Here is a 20,471-nt window from a genome sequence, read left to right on the forward strand (position 1 = left end):
CCTGAGATTCAACAATCTGGTAACTTCACGAACGCAGCAAATAAACCTACATCGTTAATTCAGAATATTTTAATGATTGTCAGTATTTACACATTATACACAAGACTGAGGCAGGAAGTCAAACCTCAGTTCATTCAATGTACATAGTCAAAATAAAGTCAACTCGGTACTTTCTGTCCCACTGTAGAGAAAAGGACGGTAAAGGGTCCCTGGGTTGAGGCAGAGCCAGTGGCCTGATCCAACAGGACGAAAACAGCCAGGCAGTACCTCAATCTGTCCAATAACAACACAGACAACTTTCCTTTGTGTCGTACTGGATTCCAGATGACCTGTCACTCCACACAGTCCCATCTCTGTCGAGGAAGCAGTCTACCAGTCACTCCACCAGGGGGAGGTGTTATGATTAGCATTCCCGGAGTTGCCTCTCAAATGGCCCCTTACCCCCTTACATAGTGGCCCACTCAGAGCCCTATGGGCCCATGGTCGACAGTAATGTACTCTACAGAGGATAGAGTAACCACATAGCCCTAGTCACTGGACCTGACCACCTGATTCAGGGATACTACAGGGTTCTCCCCAAAGAATGCAAAAGAGGGGGCACAGTGCCACCTTGTGGACTAACAGCGCCACTACATAAAATAAAAAATATTAAAGAAAACAATTTCTTTTTTTAAACTTTATTTATCATACAAGGCCTTTTTTTGCTCTAGATTGCAGGAAATGGCTGTTACAAATGTGCCAAAAGGGGGGGGGGCATGTTTGGTTTTTGGTCCAGCACTACACAGCTGATTTAAATGATCAAAGCTTCATGAAGAGTTGGTCCTTTTTATTAGCTGTGTAGTGTTAAGAACAACAAACAAAACGTGCTCCGAGTTTGGGAAACGCTGGTCCTGGTGACTGAGTCGACTAGGTACCGTCTGTCACATCACTCCACCTCTGCCATGTGAGTCACCTCCACAGTCTGTATTACCTCCTGCTGCTCCACGGTCTGTGTAACTTCCTGCCCTCCATCTCTGTCCTGCTGCTCCACGGTCTGTATAACCTCCTGCTGCTCCACGGTCTGTATTACCTCCTGCTGCTCCACGGTCTGTATTACCTCCTGCTGCTCCACGGTCTGTATTACCTCCTGCTGCTCCACGGTCTGTATTACCTCCTGTTGCTCCACGGTCTGTATTACCTCCTGCTGCTCCACGGTCTGTATTACCTCCTGCTGCTCCACGGTCTGTATTACCTCCTGCTGCTCCACGGTCTGTATTACCTCCTGCTGCTCCACGGTCTGTATTACCTCCTGCTGCTCCACGGTCTGTATTACCTCCTGCTGCTCCACGGTCTGTATTACCTCCTGCTGCTCCACGGTCTGTATTACCTCCTGCTGCTCCACGGTCTGTATTACCTCCTGCTGCTCCACGGTCTGTATTACCTCCTGCCCTTCATCTCCCTCCATCTTCACCCCCCCAGGCAGCACACTGTGCTGGGACAGCACATAGTTCACCACTTGCATGATACTCTGGTCCGACAAGGTCGCGACCCCGTCACCCTGTACGGCCTGAACCGCTTCTACTGCCTCCACGGTCTCCTCCGTGATCAGCACCGTCTCGATCTCCTCGTCCGGCGGCGGCTGGACGGGCCGGAGCTCGTGGGGGAGATCGGACCCCAGGACGGAGACGGCGTGTTCGACCTGAGTACCCTGGTTGTGGAACTGTAGCGTATCTTTCTCCAGCATGATCTTCCCTGGCAAGAGGTCGCCGTGGTATTTGGTCATGTGTTTCCGTAAGGAGCGGGCATCGATGTGGGCCTCCTGGCACTCGGGGCACACGTAAGGGCGCTCGCCCGTGTGGGTGCGTACGTGTCTCTTCAGAGAGCGGGCGTCGGCCCACGCTACGCCGCACGTCAGACACTCAAATGGTTTGACTCCTGAGAGAAGAGGACAGTTGTTAGGAGACAGGGAAACATACAGAACTACGCTGTAGTCATACAGCCACCCAATCAACACACCTCTGTATGACCAGTGACTTTACTTTGTTTTAGACGGAGACATTAAGACACAGTTGAAGTTGAACAGTGTTTGTTTGCATCTTATATCCGTTTGAGATGTTTCTCTCATTAACCATCAGCATAGACGGCTCCATCTCAGGTTTGGGTACATTTCTCCAGCCTCATCCGTCAGGTTTATCATAGAAAAACAAGTGGCAGGGCTGCCATTAGGTTGAAGAATGACAGATTGTGGCTGTGTGTGTGTGGCTGGTGTGTGTGTGTGTGTGTGTGTGTGTGTGTGTGTGTGTGTGTGTGTGGCTGTGCGTGGCTGTGTGTGTGTGTGTGTGTGTGTGCGTGGCTGTGTGTGCGTGGCTGTGTGTGCGTGGCTGTGTGTGTGTGTGGCTGTGTGTGTGTGCGCGTGCGGCTGTGTGTGTGTGTGTGTGTGTGTGTGTGTGTGTGTGTGTGTGTGTGCATGCGGCTGTGTGTGTGTGTGTGTGTGCGTGCGCATGCGGCTGTGTGTGTGTGTGTGTGTGCGTGCGCATGCGGCTGTGTGTGTGTGTGTGTGCGTGCGGCTGTGTGTGTGTGTGTGTGCGCGCGGCTGTGTGTGTGTGTGTGTGTGTGTGTGCGCGTGCGGCTGTGTGTGTGTGTGTGTGTGTGTGTGTGTGTGTGTGTGTGTGTGTGGCGCATGCGGCTGTGTGTGTGTGTGTGCGCGCATGCGGCTGTGTGTGTGTGTGCGCGGCTGTGTGTGTGGCTGTGTGCGTGTGGCTGTGTGTGTGTGTGTGTGTGTGTGTGTGTGTGTGTGTGTGTGTGTGTGTGTGTGTGTGTGTGTGTGTGTGTGTGTGTGTGTGTGTGTGTGTGTGTGTGTGTGTGTGTGTGTGTGTGTGTGTGTGTGTGTGTGTGTGTGTGTGTGTGTGTGTGTGGTGTGTGTGTGTGTGTGTGTGTGTGTGTGTGGCTGTGTGTGTGTGTGTGTGTGTGTGCGCGTCTCACCCTGGTGGTTGTTCATGTGTCGTCTGTACTCTCTGAGCTGGGTGAACTTTCTGCCACAATGTTCACACCCTCTCTCTAGGTTCTGCTTTACTCTGCCCTTCTTGCCATGCGTGGCTTTCTTCACGTGTCTCCTGAACAGAGCCTTCTCAAAGAACTCCTTACCGCAGACGTTACACCTACAGGACAGAGAAGCATTATCAAACACCATCTAGGTAACCCTTTTTTTTTACATCAACGGGTGTCAAAGTGCTTTAACCGGCCTGCCTCACTCACTCGACAGAGAAGACTGTCTCTCTCACATTTTGACTAAGTCAAAGCTGATGGCTGTGAATGCATTAGTGGGGACTCACCTGTAAGGCTCTGCCACGCTGTGGGACTTGACATGGGAGTACCAGTCCTTCTTCCAGCTGTAAGACTTCCCACAAATCTGATACAATACATAACAGAACATTACAGAACATTATCTAACAATAGTACCTCACGATATGATAGAACCTCATGATAGAACCTAATAATAAACAATAACAATCTAATAACAATCTAATAACATAATCACAATCTAATTCTAATCTAATAACATAATCTATTCTAATAACAATCCAATCTAATAACAATCCAATATAATAACACAATCTAATAACACAATCTAATCTAATAATCTAATAACATCTAATAACACAATCTAATAACATAATCTAATCTAATAATCTAATAACAATATCTAATAATCTAATCTAACAACATAATCTAATAACAAAATCTAATCTAATAACAATCTAATATCAATCTAATATCATAATCTAATAATAACATATCATAATCTAATAAAATATAATATATCATATAATATAATAATATAATAACATAACCTAATAACATAATATCATAATCTAATAAAATATAATCTAACAACATATAATAATCTAATAACATAATCTAATAACATAATATACTGCTCCAAAAAATAAAGGGAACACTAAACAACACATCCTAGATCTGAATGAAAGAAATAATCTTATTAAATACTTTTTTCTTTACATAGATGAATGTGCTGACAACAAAATCACACAAAAATAATCAATGGAAATCCAATTTATCAACCCATGGAGGTCTGGATTTGGAGTCACACTCAAAATTAAATTGGAAAACCACACTACAGGCTGATCCAACTTTGATGTAATGTCCTTAAAACAAGTCAAAATGAGGCTCAGTAGTGTGTGTGGCCTCCACGTGCCTGTATGACCTCCCTACAACGCCTGGGCATGCTCCTGATGAGGTGGCGGATGGTCTCCTGAGGGATCTCCTCCCAGACCTGGACTAAAGCATCCGCCAACTCCTGGACAGTCTGTGGTGCAACGTGGCGTTGGTGGATGGAGCGAGACATGATGTCCCAGATGTGCTCAATTGGATTCAGGTCTGGGGAACGGGCGGGCCAGTCCATAGCATCAATGCCTTCCTCTTGCAGGAACTGCTGACACACTCCAGCCACATGAGGTCTAGCATTGTCTTGCATTAGGAGGAACCCAGGGCCAACCGCACCAGCATATGGTCTCACAGGGGGTCTGAGGATCTCATCTCGGTACCTAATGGCAGTCAGGCTACCTCTGGCGAGCACATGGAGGGCTGTGCGGCCCCCCAAAGAAATGCCACCCCACACCATGACTGACCCACCGCCAAACCGGTCATGCTGGAGGATGTTGCAGGCAGCAGAACGTTCTCCACGGCGTCTCCAGACTCTGTCACGTCTGTCACATGTACTCAGTGTGATCCTGCTTTCATCTGTGAAGAGCACAGGGCGCCAGTGGCGAATTTGCCAATCTTGGTGTTCTCTGGCAAATGCCAAATGTCCTGCACAGTGTTGGGCTGTAAGCACAACCCCCACCTGTGGATGTCGGGCCCTCATACCACCCTCATGGAGTCTGTTTCTGACCGTTTGAGCAGACACATGCACATTTGTGGCCTACTGGAGGTCATTTTGCAGGGCTCTGGCAGTGCTCCTCCTGCTCCTCCTTGCACAAAGGCGGTGGTAGCGGTCCTGCTGCTGGGTTGTTGCCCTCCTACGGCCTCCTCCACGTCTCCTGATGTACTGGCCTGTCTCCTGGTAGCGCCTCCATGCTCTGGACAGTACGCTGACAGACACAGCAAACCTTCTTGCCACAGCTCGCATTGATGTGCCATCCTGGATGAGCTGCACTACCTGAGCCACTTGTGTGGGTTGTAGACTCCGTCTCATGCTACCACTAGAGTGAAAGCACCGCCAGCATTCAAGTGACCAAAACATCAGCCAGGAAGCATAGGAACTGAGAAGTGGTCTGTGGTCACCACCTGCAGAACCACTCCTTTATTGGGGGTGTCTTGCTAATTGCCTATAATTTCCACCTGTTGTCTATTCCATTTGCACAACAGCATGTGAAATGTATTGTCAATCAGTGTTGCTTCCTAAGTGGACAGTTTGATTTCACAGAAGTGTGATTGACTTGGAGTAACATTGTGTTGTTTAAGTGTTCCCTTTATTTTTTTGAGCAGTGTATAATCTAATAACATAATATAATCTAATAACATAATCTAATAACATAATAATGACTATTCCCCACCTGACACTGGAAGGGTTTGAGTCCCAGGTGTTTGTTCATGTGCTGCTGCAGGTCTTTGGCCTCAAAGAAACTTCTATCACAGCTGGAGGAGGGATACAGTCATGATGGGTAGAACAGAACATGTGCACGAATGCATTACAAACACACACAAACTGCACAAAGAGATGGGACAGTCATGATGGGTAGAACAAAACATGTGCACGAATGCATTACAAACACACACACACAAACTGCACAAAGAGATGGGATGATCTTTTCTACATATTTGATATCTAGTTTAAGTCGTTTAAGTTTACACTCCCTAAAAATATTTTAAATATTTACATTTTTTAATAAATGAATATAGGGGAAACACTGCACACATGGCTACAGAAAACAAGAGCGTTTAAGAAAGAAGCAGGTCCTTACTGACTACAGGGAAAGCCTCGTACGTCAGGTCTGGGCTGGTGTCTCTTTAAGTGTTTACTCAGACCAGAGGCTCGGTGGAACGACCTCCCACACTGGGTACAGAGATACTTCGATTCACCTAGAAGACATTTAACAGAGATATTATAACCAGAGATACTAGATTCACCTTGAAGACATTTAACAGAGATTGGACCATAAGATTCTGAATCAAACTACAGGTAACTGCTGAAATAAAAGGAAGCACTTGACTAAATGAGGGATACAAAAGCATATTGAAAGCAGGTGCTTCCACACAATTGTGGTTTCTTTGTTAATGAAGCAATGAACATCCCATCATGCTTAGGGTCATGTATAAAAAATGCCCAGTTGCCCTATTATTTTGGCTACCATGGCTAGAAGAAGAGATGTCAGTGACTTTGAAAGAGGCGTCTGGAAGGAGCATAGGTGGGTTTGTGTCTCAGTCACCAGATCTCAACCCAACAATAACACCTATGGTAGATTCTGGTGAGGTGCCAGAGACAGCGTTTTCCACCGAAACACCAAACGCCGGCCTTTCTAGAAACCATGGTAGATGCCTTGCCAGGCCTTTTTTTCTTTGCAGAACAGCTCTGATTTAAAATCGGCTCAGAAGTATGACAAAGGGATGTGTAAGGTCAACTGTAATGTATATAGACAGACCTGTGTGAATACTGGTGTGTTCCTCCAGACTTCTCTTACTAACAAAGGATTTGTCACAGAGCAAACAGTGGAACTGTTTAACAGCGTCGTGAAGACCTCTGTGCATCTTCAGGCTGTGTTTATGAGCAAACGTCTTCCCACAGACCCTGCAGGAGTGGGGACGCACCCCTGTGGAAATGATCATTAGAATAACAACGAGGAGGAAGAAAAGAGAAAGAAGACTGGATTTATAGAAGGCTTTTCCACCTAAGTCCACAAAGGGGGAAATTCACTAACCAGTGTGGTTTAGCATGTGGATTCTCAGAGAGTACAGCTTAGGAAGAGTCTTTCCACAGATGTCACAGACAAACTCTCTCTTGGTGCGTCCCTTGGCCCTGCCGTCCACCTCGAGGCCCTCTTCACCGTGGGGATGGGGGACCCTGACCAGGGTGGGCCTCTGACTCTTCTGGTGCTTGTGTCTGGTCAGATGGGCCTTCAGAGAGGCAGCGTACTGGAACTCCTTGTTACACAACTAGAGACCAGAGAGAGAGAGACCAGAGAGAGAGAGACCAGAGAGAGAGGAGGAGAGAGAGAGGGAGAGAGAGAGAGGGAGAGAGGGGAAGAGAGAGAGGGAGAGAGAGAGAGAGAAAGGGAGAGGGGAAGAGAAAGAGAGAGAGGGAGAGAGAGGAAGAGAGAGGGGGAGAGGGAGAGAGAGAGAGAGAGAGAGAGAGAGAGAGAGAGAGAGAGGGGAAGAGAAAGAGAGAGAGAGAGGGAGAGAGAGGAAGAGAGGGAGGGAGAGAGATGGGGGAGATTTGAGCAGGATTTCTAATGTACTGTATTTATTACACTTGGCAAATAAACTTGAAAGAGGGATAACTTTAACAAAACTCCCCACCGAGAACAAATCACTGATATATGACAAAAACATCAAAGCCATGTGACTGCCAGTCATTTTACATGACTCCGAGACAGACATATAGACAGCAACAGACCTGTACAGGGTAGCGCTGCATACACTAATATAGTCTCTGATCTGGAGAACAGTGTTGTTGCTACGTACACTAATATAGTCTCTGATCTGGAGAACAGTGTTGTTGCTACGTACACTAATATAGTCTCTGATCTGGAGAACAGTGTTGTTGGTACGTACACTAATATAGTCTCTGATCTGGAGAACAGTGTTGTTGCTACGTACAATACACTAATATAGTCTCTGATCCGGAGAACAGTGTTGTTGGAACTAATATAGTCTCTGATCTGGAGAACAGTGTTGTTGCTACGTACACTAATGGTACATAATATAGTCTACCGGACAGTGTTGTCACTAATATAGTCTCTGATCTGGAGAACAGTGTTGTTGAAATCAAGGGGGGATGTACACTATATCTTGATCGTACACTAATATAGTCTCTGATCTGGAGAACAGTGTTGTTGGTACACTACACTAATATAGTCTATGATCTGGAGAACAGTGTTGTTGGTATGTACACTAATATAGTCTATGATCTGGAGAACAGTGTTGTTGGTACGTACACTACACTTGAATCGCCTGGTCTTCTCGTGTTTGAGTGTGTGCATGATGAGAGCGTAGCGTCGGTGAAACGACAGTCCACACTCTGAACAGGCGTGTTCTCCCGCCACCTCACTCCCTCTATCTGGATGGGCAGGGCCATGCTCTGGCCACTCCCCCACAGCCTGCTCTGTGATAGGCTCAGCTCCGTCTGCCACGCCCTCCACTGACAGGATCTCCTCCATGTCTGTCTGGATAACGGTCTCCATCCCAACCAGTGATGCGGCCTCAATCACTTTAACTGGCCTCTTAGCGAGTCCGCCTCTCTTCTTAGGGGTGTTGGGGTGATATTCGGGGGAGAGATACAGAACAGTTAGGATGGGTGAAACCTCTCTTTCTCTCTCACACACACACACACACACACACACACACACACACACACACACACACACACACACACACACACACACACACACACACACACACACACACACACACACACACCTCAAAGTCTGCTCTGTAAGACTAATGCATTATCCTTGCTAATTCCATCTACAGTGTCGTGAAAACATACACCTTAGCCAAATACATTTAAACTCAGTTTTTCACAATTCCTGACATTTAATCCTAGTACAATTCCCTGTCTTAGGTCAGTTAGGATCAGCACTTTATTTTAAGAATGTGAAATGTCAGAAGAATAGTAGAGAGAATGATTTATTTCAGCTTTTATTTCTTTCATCACATTCCCAGTGGGTCAGAAGTTTACATACACTCAATTAGTATTTGGTAGCATTGCCTTTAAATTGTTTAACTTGGGTCAAACGTTTCGGGTAGCCTTCCACAAGCTTCCCACAATAAGTTGGGTGAATTTTGTCCCATTCCTCCTGACAGAGCTGGTGTAACTGAGTCAGGTTTGTAGGCCTCCTTGCTCGCACACACTTTTTCAGTTCTGCCCACACATTTTCTATAGGATTGAGGTCAGGGCTTTGTGATGGCCACGCTAATACCTTGACTTTGTTGTCCTTAAGCCATTTTGCCACAACTTTGGAAGTATGCTTGGGGTCATTGTCCATTTGGAAGACCCATTTCCGACAAAGTTTTAACTTCCTGACTGATGTCTTGAGATGTTGCTTCTATATATATATATATATATACACATAATTTTCCTTCCTCATGATGCCATCTATTTTGTGAAGTGCACCAGTCCCTCCTGCTGCAAAGCACCCCCACAACATGATGCTGCCACCCCCGTGCTTCACAGTTGGGATGGTGTTCTTTGGCTTGCAAGCCTCCCCCTTTTTCCTCCAAACATAACGATGGTCATTATGGCCAACAATTCTATTTTTGTTTCATCAGACCAGAGGACATTTCTCCAAAAAGTACGATCTTTGTCCACATGTGCAGTTGCAAACTGCAGTCTGGCTTATTTATGGCGGTTTTGGAACAGTGGCTTCTTCCTTGCTGAGCGGCCTTTCAGGTTATGTCGATATAGGACTCGTTTTACTGTGGCTATAGATACTTTTGTACCTGTTTCCTCCAGCATCTTCACAAGGTCCTTTGCTGTTGTTCTGGGATTGATTTGCACTTTTCGCACCAAAGTACGTTCATCTCTAGGAGACAGAAGGTGTCTCCTTCCTGAGCGGAATGTCGGCTGTGTGGTCCCATGGTCTTTATACTTGCGTACTATTGTTTGTACAGATGAACGTGGTCCCTTCAGGCATTTGGAAATTGCTCCCAAGGATGAACCAGAATGGTCGAGGTCCAAAATTTATTTTCTGAGGTCTTGGCTGATTTCTTTTGATTTTCCCATGATGTCAAGCAAAGAGGCACTGAGTTTGAAGGTGAGGCCTTGAAATGCATCCACAGGTACACCTCCAATTGACTGAAATGATGTCAATTAGCCTATCAAAAGCTTCTAAAGCGATGACATCATTTTCTGGAATTGTTTAAACTGTTTAAAGGCACAGTCAACTTAGTGTATGTAAACTTCTGACCCACTGCAATTGTGATACAGTGAATTATAAGTTAAATAATCTGTCTGTAAACAATTGTTGGAAAAACGACTTGTGTCATGCACAAAGTAGATGTCCTAACTGACTTGCCAAAACTATAGTTTGTAAACAAGAAATTTGTGGAGTGGTTGAAAAACGAGTTTTAATGACTCCAACCCAAGTGTATGTAAACCTCCGACTTCAACTGTATCATTCAGTGTCAGAAATATGCAAAAAATAGAGAAAATCAGAAAGGAGGAAAATAGTTTTTTCACGGACAGTAACTCTGATTATGTTGGTGTTATAGTCTACCTTGGGGGTGTTGGGGCGCTGTGTGGATACTGGGGCGCTGTCCTTCTCCAGCCCCATGTGTAGTCTAACGTACCCCCCCTCCCCAACAGAGCGCTGCCGTAGGCGTCTCTTGTAAGGGTCATGGGTCCCCTGCATATCTTCCTGCATCTCCTCTGCAGGAGTAGAGACTGGCTCTGGCACCACCTCATCAACAGGAGGCTCCTCCACAACTTCCTGTTTGACTTTGGCAGGACGCCCTCTCTTCCTCTTGGGGATTTGTGGAGCAGGGGGAGGCTTGGGGGAGGCCTGGGACGCTGGCTCTGCCTTCTGGGACGCTGATGATGACGATGTTGACACATTCTCCTGTGGTGTTAGTGTCACTACAGCCAGATGGACCACGTCTGTAGGGGCCACCTTCCCTGGGTCCACACTGATGAGGAAGGCCCCTGGCTCCGTGGAAAGGGGAGACCCATCTCCCTCGTCCCCGTCTTGCGGCTGCTGCTCTAGGGCCAGACACGCTGACACCACAGCCAGGGACTCAGTGGCTCCAGCCTGGCCCCTGTGGGTCACCACCGTCATGGTCTCTGCCTCTCCAGTAGGGGAGATGAGGGTGACCGACTCGCCTACCCGGGCCTGGCTACTGTGGGTGACTAGAGTCACCGTCTCTGACCCAGCCTCCCCAACCACGGTCATAGTCTCCTCTGGTTCACTTCCCAGAGCCTGGGTGACTACAGACGTCAGATCCCCTCTGAAGGCCTCTGCTGTGTGGGTCATGACAGCCAAGGAGTCCAGGTCGTCCCCTGTTCCAGCTAGCCCGGTATGAGTGACCACGGCATGGCCGTCGCTCCCGATGGTCATAATGTAGGCCCCGGGGTCTTCATTCAGGGCCTGTTGGGGTGCAGGTTGGCTGGACACCACCGTGTGGATGTCTCCTTGCTGGTAGACCATGAGCTTCTGCTCCTCTACCTTCTTGTGGACGGACTCACAGATCTGAAGGACCTCTGCCATCAGAAGGTGTCGAGCCAGCGTGGCGACGTCGGCCATCACACAGAAGTTGAAGCAGAGGTTAGAGGTGTATGCAAACTCTAGCAGGGGGAGGAAACTGACCTTGCTGAAACCTGAGAGGGGAGAGAGAGAGAGACAAGTGTGGCTCAGTTGGTAGAGCATGGTGTTTGCAACGCCAGGGTTGTGGGTTCGATTCCCACGGGGGACCAGTACGGGAAGAAAAAAAAAATGTATATGAAATGTATGTATTCACTACTGTAAGTGGCTCTGGATAAGAGCGTCTGCTAAATGACTAAAATGTAAAATGTTAGTTGTTCCTCTGACAAAAAACACTTCAGTAAGATGGTAATATTCATGCATTTTCATTATATTACACTAAGATTTAGTCACTACCACTCCAGAAACAGACTAATACGGTACTAAATGAAGTACTGTTGCTCTCCTGGTGTCTGACCCCATCTGTCCCCATGCTGTCCTCCTGGTGTCTGACCCCATCTGTCCCCATTCTGCCCTCCTGGTGTCTGACCCCATCTGTCTCCATGCTAAATGAAGTACTGTTTCCCTCCTGGTGTCTGACCCCATCTGTCCCCATGCTAAATGAAGTACTGCTGCCCTCCTGGTGTCTGACCCCATCTGTCTCCATGCTAAATGAAGTACTGTTTCCCTCCTGGTGTCTGTCCCCATCTGTCCCCATGCTAAATGAAGTACTGTTTCCCTCCTGGTGTCTGACCCCATCTGTCTCCATGCTAAATGAAGTACTGCTGCCCTCCTGGTGTCTGTCCCCATCTGTCCCCATACTGCCCTCCTGGTGTCTGCCCCCATCTGACCCCATGCTGCCCTCCTGGTGTCTGACCCCATCTGTCCCCATGCTAAATGAAGTACTGTTGCCCTCCTGGTGTCTGACCCCATCTGTCTCCATGCTAAATGAAGTACTGTTTCCCTCCTGGTGTCTGACCCCATCTGTCCCCATGCTAAATGAAGGCTGCTCCTCATGGTGTCTGACCCCATCTGTCCCCATGCTGCCCTCCTGGTGTCTGACCCCATCTGTCCCCATGCTAAATGAAGTACTGTTTCCCTCCTGGTGTCTGACCCCATCTGTCCCCATGCTAAATGAAGTACTGCTGCCCTCCTGGTGTCTGTCCCCATCTGTCTCCATGCTAAATGAAGTACTGTTTCCCTCCTGGTGTCTGACCCCATCTGTCTCCATGCTAAATGAAGTACTGTTTTCCCTCCTGGTGTCTGACCCCATCTGTCCCCATACTGTCCTCCTGGTGTCTGACCCCATCTGCCCCCATGCTAAATGAAGTACTGCTGCCCTCCTGGTGTCTGTCCCCATGTGGTCCTGTGTGGTTCAGTAAGAGTATAGTGCTATCAACACCAAAGTTGTGGGTTCAAGACCCACAGGGATCACATGCTAAAACGTATACACGATAAGTACACTACATGACCAAAAGCCTGTGGACACCTGCACATCGAACATCTCATTCCAAAATTATGGGCATTAATATGGAGTTGGCCCCCCCCTTTTCTGCTATAACAGCATCCACTCTTCTGGGAAGGCTTTCCACTAGATGTTGGTAGATTGCTGCAGGGACTTGCTTCCATTCAGCCACAACAGCATTAGTGAGGTCGTGCACTGATGTTGGGTGATTTAGGCCTGGCTCACAGTCAGTGTTCCAATTCACCCCAAAGGTGTTTGATGGAGTTGAGGTCAGGGCTCTGAGCAGCCAGTCAAGTTCTTCCACATCAATCTCAACGAACCATTTCTGTATGGACCTCGCTTTGTGCACGGTGGCATTGTCATGTTGAAACAGGAACGGGCCTTTCCCCAAACTGTTGTCACAAAGTTGGAAGCACAGAATCGTCTAGAATGTCATTGTATGCTGTAGCCTTAAGATTTCCCTTCACTGGAACTAAAGGGTCCCGAACCATGAAAAACAGCCCCAGACCATTATTCCTCCTCCACCAAACTTTACAGTTGGCACTATACATTGGGGCCGGTAGTGTTCTCCTGGCATCCACCAAACCCAGATTCGCCCGTCGGACTGCAGAGATAGTGAAGCGTGATTCATCACTTCAGAGAACGCCGTTTCCACTGCTTAAGAGTCCAATAGCGGCGAGTTTACCGGAGAAGCTCTAGCAGTGGAGAAATTTGACGAACTGACTTGTTGGAAAGGTGACATCCTATGACGGTGCCACCGTTGAAAGTCACTGAGCTCTACCGTACGGGCCATTCTACTGTCAATGGAGATGGCATGGCTGTCCGCTCGATTTTTATACATGCGTCTGAAATAGCCCAATCCACTAATTTGAAGGGGTGTCCACATACTCTTGTATACATATAGTGTACCTTTAAATACATGTCTTACCTGAGAGGTCGACCACCGCTTCGTGACTGGACACGGCTCCCTTCTCTATAAAGAGCTCATTAAAGTAGTCGCTGCAGGCAGCCAGCACAGCCTTGTGAGCCCTGTGCTCCTCGCCCTCGATCAGCAGCGTGATGTCACAGAACTGGTTGTTGAGGCGCTGCTGGTTCAGCTTGTCCAGCATCGTCTGACCGTGTCTGGGAAGGTACTGCTTCACCACGCCCTTACTGTCCACCTGCAACACAATGGTTTCATCTTACTGTCCACCTGCAACACAATGGTTTCATCTTACTGTCCACCTGCAACACAATGGTTTCATCTTACTGTCCACCTGCAACACAACACAACTGTCTCATCTTGCTGTCCACCTGCAACACAACACAACTGTCTCATCTTGCTGTCCACCTGCAACACAACACAACTGTCTCATCTTGCTGTCCACCTGCAACACAACACAACTGTCTCATCTTGCTGTCCACCTGCAACACAACACAACTGTCTCATCTTGCTGTCCACCTGCAACACAACAACTGTCTCATCTTACTGTCCACCAGCAACACAACAACTGTCTCATTTTACTGTCCACCTGGAACACAACAACTGTCTCATTTTGCTGTCCACCTGGAAAACAACAACTGTCTCATCTTGCTGTCCACCTGGAAAACAACAACAACAATACACCAATTCATGGGCTAATTTCAATATTCATCATCCATAATTTAGTAAACCAAACCATTTCTTTTTTGTTTCTTTGTGTGAGTGAACAAGAGTAAACAGTAGGAATGAGCATCTAAAAACACAGATGAGGCAGGTCCATGTAGCCTACATCACATACAACATGCACTGTCCTACTTAGTTCAGTTACCTTAACATGCACTAGCCGCCTCAGTTAACATGCACTAGCCGCCTCAGTTAACATGCACTAGCCGCCTCAGTTAACATGCACTAGCCGCCTCAGTTAACATGCACTAGCCGCCTCAGTTAACATGCACTAGCCGCCTCAGTTAACATGCACTAGCCGCCTCAGTTAACGTGCACTAGCCGCCTCAGTTAACATGCACTAGCCGCCTCAGTTAACATGCACTAGCCGCCTCAGTTAACATGCACTAGCCGCCTCAGTTAACATGCACTAGCCGCCTCAGTTAACATGCACTAGCCTCCTCAGTTCAGTTATGTTAACATGCACTAGCCTCAGTTCAGTTATGTTTCTTGTTAATTGACAATAGACTAAAGAAAATATATTACATTGAAGAGATAAGGCTACATACATCCCAAAGGAATTCAGAAACACTTACAAAGACCAGTTCGTGTTTGGCTACTGTTTTGGGGCTCCGGGTCTTGTGATGGATGGAAGTCACAATGTCCATCTCATTGTCTCCCTCCTCCTCCTCCTCTTCCTCCTCCTCCTCCTCCTCGCTGGCTGGGGTTGTGACCCTCCTGCGTCTCCCCGGTCGGCCAACCAGTCTGGGTCCGGTATCGTCCTCCGGTAGCCCCCTCCTGTCCTGTCTGTTCTGGCACTGGCTACATTGTCTCATGTAGTCCTTCACCTGCTTCAGAATACCTGATAGATACACAGGGTAAATCACATTGCATAATGTATTACCAATGAACAGTATGCACACACACTTGCTGCGGTTGCAAGACGTATTCCACATTCATTATTATGCTGCATTAGTACTACTTTCATCACATCAATAAAAATGTAATTCATTTAAGGGCAAATTTCTGTTTTTGAAAGATGTTGGGCATACATGTGGAGAGGTTGGCATTACATCTGAATATTGATGAGTGGCGTGTGTTGACAAGTATACCATGCATTGACCAATCAGTTGGTAGAGCATGGTGTGTGCAACGCCAGGGTTGTGGGTTCGATTCCCACGGGGGGCCAGTACAAAATTTGTATTTTAAATGCATGAAATGAAATGTATGCATTCACTACTGTGAATGCATACACTGTAAGTCGCTCTGGATAAGAGCGTCTGCTAAAGGACTAAAATGTAAAAAATGGTTCGCTATCTAGTTAGCCACAGATGAACTGTCAGGGAAGACTGTAAACTGGTGTTTTGTTTTACGCATTTTCTCAGACCTAGATAAAATAACATTTTTGTTGCCAGATAATTTAGCAGTCGTATGCTATTTTACCTCTCCACCAATACTTCTGAGAAATGGATTCCCAAGTGTGATGCTGGTTGAGGTGCTCTCCTCCGGCGACAATGTGGGACTCGTCGATAAGTTCTTTCCTCCGTCCTGCCTGCAACACCACTTCCAACTCGGTGAATTCATCCAGGCCTTTCTGCCTTCTCTGGTAGTACAGTGTGCCATTCCGCACGACATAACAAGCGGCTGCTTTACGAATCTTTCTTTTAGTATTTCCATGGGTCCCTGGGGCGTACGGCTCCCGCTCGTCGGACAGATAACGTCTGATGGCTAAGTAGCTTTCCTCGCACGACATAACCTTTAATTATCCGTGCGCACAACACAAATTACGATATTTATTTCGAAGAAAATGTCCTCTTCGATCTTTTAATATTAAACGGATTTTTTAAATCCGTTTTAAAGTACCACATAGTATAAATAAAGCGATATAAATACAATATTTCGGGTAATTTCGAAGTGGGAACGCAGTTCTTGAACGTGAGGGGTGGACTTGCATGAACAGACAAAATGGCTGCTGCACAACCGGATGTTGCGTAATAAATGGCGGAAGATAGAGAAATGACGTTACACCTTACCTTTCCGACCACAAGAGGGCGCAATGTTTCAAGAAACCGCAAGAAACTGGGCTATAATCTCTTTCCCATGCGCTTTAAAGCTAAAATTCTTCTAGTGTAATTATTTTTGTTATTATGCATCTTTCTATTATTTTCTCGTTTGCATATTTCAATGGGTAATGGTAATAAGAAAACCTTGAATATTTTACTTGTTGGAATAAAGTACAAAAACGGTTAGTGATCCGGTATCCTTGGGATTTCCCTACCCTAAACTCTACCCCAAACCTTAACCCTTACCCTAACCTTAACCCTTACCCTAACCTTAACCCTTACCTTAACCTTAACCCTTATCTCAACCATTTTAAATGTAAACTTCAATGGGGTTGACGTCAGAGTCGGGACGTCCCAATTGGATCCTGTTTAGATTTTTTTTCATTCAGTAACAGCAATGTAATGACCTTCCTCTTATAGCCCTTTCATCCAGTAGGTGTTCCCAGGTGACTGGCAGGTGCCAGTGTGTGGTGGTGTCAAACTCCACAGTTACCAGTGCCACTATGCATCGTGCCCTTCAGATTCCCTCCAAGGAAGGACATTATCGGTACGGTTAGGAGCAGGCGGGGCATTTAGGAGTAAGGGTGGATTTTTCTGGGAGATTTGACTGTATTACATTACTAATTAACATTATCCCTTTACCACAAACACAAAAAAAAATATTTATTAGCCCATCGGTCGTTCCACGAAGAGTAGCTTTTGCTTCCCTTTGATATTTTAAGTGGAAATTCTGCACCAATATTGAATTAAACTCTGTTATATTAAATGAAGTGCCCTTTAATATAGACCACATGGAGAACTCAATAACATTTTAGTCATTTAGCAGACACTCTTATCCAGAGCGACTTAAAGTAGTGAATGCATACATTTCCTATATTTTTCCTCCGTACTGGTCCCCTGTGGGAATCGAACACACAACCCTGGCGTTGCAAACACCATGCTCTAGCAACTGAGCCACACGGGACTCACCATTCAGCATTCAGCAAACCCCGTGTCACTTCTAGGAAAATTTTAAGGCTCTTAACCCCAACATTTCTCCATGTTTCATCGTCATTGTGATGCCCTAGTTATCTTTGTTGCTTTGACAGTCATTTCTGTACATTATTTATTTCATATGATTAGTGATTCATTTCCATCTGTCACTCATTTTAAGGTCAACCCTCTTACGTGACCTGAACTTTCGTTTCAATACAGTGAAACCATTTCTTTTAAAATATATATTTTTCCAAAGAAACGTTGAACATCTAATAGTCAAATCATAGATTAAAAGCAGGTGTTCTGGTTCTACTCTTTATGTAAAAGCAGGTGAGCTGGTTCTACTCTTTATGTAAAAGCAGGTGAGCTGGTTCTACTGTTTATGTAAAAGAAGGTGTTCTGGTTCTACTCTTTATGTAAAAGAAGGTGTTCTGGTTCTACTCTTTATGTAAAAGCAGGTGTTCTGGTTCTACACTTTATGTAACAGCAGGTGAGCTGGTTCTACTCTTTATGTAAAAGCAGGTGTTCTGGTTCTACTCTTTATGTAAAAGCAGGTGTTCTGGTTCTACTCTTTATTTAAAAGCAGGTGAGCTGGTTCTACTCTTTATGTAAAAGCAGGTGTTCTGGTTCTACTCTTTATGTAAAAGCAGGTGAGCTGGTTCTAATCTTTATGTAAAAGCAGGTGAGCTGGTTCTACTCTTTATGTAAAAGCAGGTGTTCTGGTTCTACTCTTTATGTAAAAGCAGGGGAGCTGGTTCTACTCTCTATGTAAAAGCAGGGGAGCTGGTTCTACTCTTTATGTAAAAGCAGGTGTTCTGGTTCTACTCTTTATGTAAAAGCAGGGGAGCTGGTTCTACTCTTAATGTAAAAGCAGGTGAGCTGGTTCTACTCTTTATGTAAAAGCAGGTGAGCTGGTTCTACTCTTTATGTAAAAGCAGGGGAGCTGGTTCTACTCTTTATGTAAAAGCAGGTGTTCTGGTTCTACTCTTTATGTAAAAACAGATGTTTTTGTTCTACTGTTTATGTAAAAGCAGGTGAGCTGGTTCTACTCTTTATGTAAAAGCAGGTGTTCTGGTTCTACTCTCTATGTTAAAGCAGGTGAGCTGGTTCTACTGTTTATGTAAAAGCAGGTGAGCTGGTTCTACTCTTTATGTAAAAGCAGGTGTTCTGGTTCTACTCTCTATGTAAAAGCAGGTGAGGTGGTTCTACTCTTCATGTAAAAGCAGGTGTTCTGGTTCTACTCTTTATGTAAAAGCAGGGGAGCTGGTTCTACTCTTTATGTAAAAGCAGGGGAGCTGGTTCTACTCTTTATGTTAAAGCAGGTGTTCTGGTTCTACTCTTTATGTAAAAGCAGGTGAGCTGGTTCTACTCTTTATGTAAAAGCAGGGGAGCTGGTTCTACTCTTTATGTTAAAGCAGGTGTTCTGGTTCTACTCTTTATGTAAAAGCAGATGTTCTGGTTCTACTCTTTATGTAAAAGCAGGGGAGCTGGTTCTACTCTTTATGTAAAAGCAGGTGTTCTGGTTCTACTCTCTATGTAAAAGCAGGTGTTCTGGTTCTACTCTTCATGTTAAAGGAGGTGAGCTGGTTCTACTCTTTATGTAAAAGCAGGGGAGCTGGTTCTACTCTTTATGTAAAAGCAGGTGAGCTGGTTCTACTCTTTATGTAAAAGCAGGGGAGCTGGTTCTACTCTTTATGTTAAAGCAGGTGTTCTGGTTCTACTCTTTATGTTAAAGCAGGTGAGCTGGTTCTACTCTTTATGTAAAAGCAGGGGAGCTGGTTCTACTCTTTATATAAAAGCAGGTGAGCTGGTTCTACTCTTTATGTAAAAGCAGGTGTTCTGGTTCTACTCTTTATGTAAAAGCAGGTGTTCTGGTTCTACTCTTTATGTTAAAGCAGGTGAGCTGGTTCTACTCTTTATGTAAAAGTAGGTGTTCTGGTTCTACTCTCTATGTAAAAGCAGGTGAGCTGGTTCTACTCTTTATGTAAAAGCAGATGTTCTGGTTCTACTCTTTATGTTAAAGCAGGTGAGCTGGTTCTACTCTTTATGTAAAAGCAGGGGAGCTGGTTCTACTCTTTATGTAAAAGAAGGTGTTCTGGTTCTACTCTTTATGTAAAAGCAGATGTTCTGGTTCTACTCTTTATGTTAAAGCAGGTGAGCTGGTTCTACTCTTTATGTAAAAGTAGGTGTTCTGGTTCTACTCTCTATGTAAAAGCAGGTGAGCTGGTTCTACTCTTCATGTAAAAGCAGGTGTTCTGGTTCTACTCTTTATGTAAAAGCAGGGGAGCTGGTTCTACTCTTTATGTAAAAGCAGGTGAGCTGGTTCTACTCTTTATGTAAAAGCAGGGGAGCTGATTCTACTCTTTATGTAAAAGCGGGTGAGCTGGTTCTACTCTTTATGTTAAAGCAGGTGTTCTGGTTCTACTCTTTATGTAAAAGCGGGTGAGCTGGTTCTACTCTTTATGTAAAAGCAGGTGTTCTGGTTCTACTCTTTATGTAAAAGCAGGTGTTCTGGTTCTACTCTTTATGTAAAAGCAGGTGAGCTGGTTCTACTCTTTATGTAAAAGCAGGTGTTCTGGTTCTACTCTTTATGTAAAAACAGGGGAGCTGGTTCTACTCTCTATGTAAAAGCAGGTGAACTGGTTCTACTCTTTATGTAAAAGCAGGGGAGCTGGTTCTACTCTTTATGTAAAAGCAGGTGTTCTGGTTCTACTCTTTATGTAAAAACAGATGTTTTTGTTCTACTCTTTATGTAAAAGCAGGTGAGCTGGTTCTACTCTTTATGTAAAAGCAGGTGAGCTGGTTCTACTCTTCACGTTAAAGCAGGTGAGCTGGTTCTACTCGTTTATGTAAAAGCAGGTGAGCTGATTCTACTCTTTATGTAAAAGCAGGTGAGCTGGTTCTACTCTTTATGTAAAAGCAGGGGAGCTGGTTCTACTCTTTATGTAAAA

General features: G+C 45.7%; 1 protein-coding gene across 2 annotated transcripts; it reads right to left on the minus strand.

Annotated features, from left to right (window-relative positions):
* Positions 1-54: 54 nt before the first annotated feature.
* Positions 55-16,453, minus strand: LOC106560622 (zinc finger and BTB domain-containing protein 11). Of its 2 annotated transcripts, none has more exons than XM_045687989.1 (12): positions 15,926-16,453; positions 15,079-15,344; positions 13,787-14,018; positions 10,434-11,530; positions 8,154-8,456; positions 6,918-7,152; positions 6,642-6,809; positions 5,964-6,081; positions 5,556-5,637; positions 3,312-3,388; positions 2,962-3,137; positions 55-1,914 (listed from the first exon to the last, which is right to left on the minus strand). In XM_045687989.1, exons 1-12 carry the CDS (start codon positions 16,233-16,235, stop codon positions 926-928), a joined length of 4,053 nt encoding a protein of 1,350 aa, XP_045543945.1. In that variant the 5' UTR covers positions 16,236-16,453; the 3' UTR covers positions 55-925. The 2 variants fall into 2 exon arrangements, with proteins under 2 accessions (XP_045543945.1, XP_045543944.1); XM_045687988.1 differs by having other exon boundaries at positions 8,154-8,459.
* Between the last annotated feature and the right edge of the window lie 4,018 nt (positions 16,454-20,471).

This window comes from Salmo salar, chromosome ssa10 (assembly GCF_905237065.1).
Source record: "Salmo salar chromosome ssa10, Ssal_v3.1, whole genome shotgun sequence".
In the NCBI taxonomy this organism is placed as follows: domain Eukaryota; kingdom Metazoa; phylum Chordata; class Actinopteri; order Salmoniformes; family Salmonidae; genus Salmo; species Salmo salar.

Coding starts and splice junctions, on each gene's coding strand:
- LOC106560622 (XM_045687988.1), bottom strand. CDS start 16,235: ATGTCGTGCGAGGAAAGCTACTTAGCCATCAGACGTTATCTGTCCGAC. Junction 15,345..15,925: donor TCAGAAGTATTGGTGGAGAG/GTAAAATAGCAT, acceptor TGTATCTATCAG/GTATTCTGAAGCAGGTGAAG. Junction 1,915..2,961: donor ACACATGAACAACCACCAGG/GTGAGACGCGCA, acceptor CTCTTCTCTCAG/GAGTCAAACCATTTGAGTGT.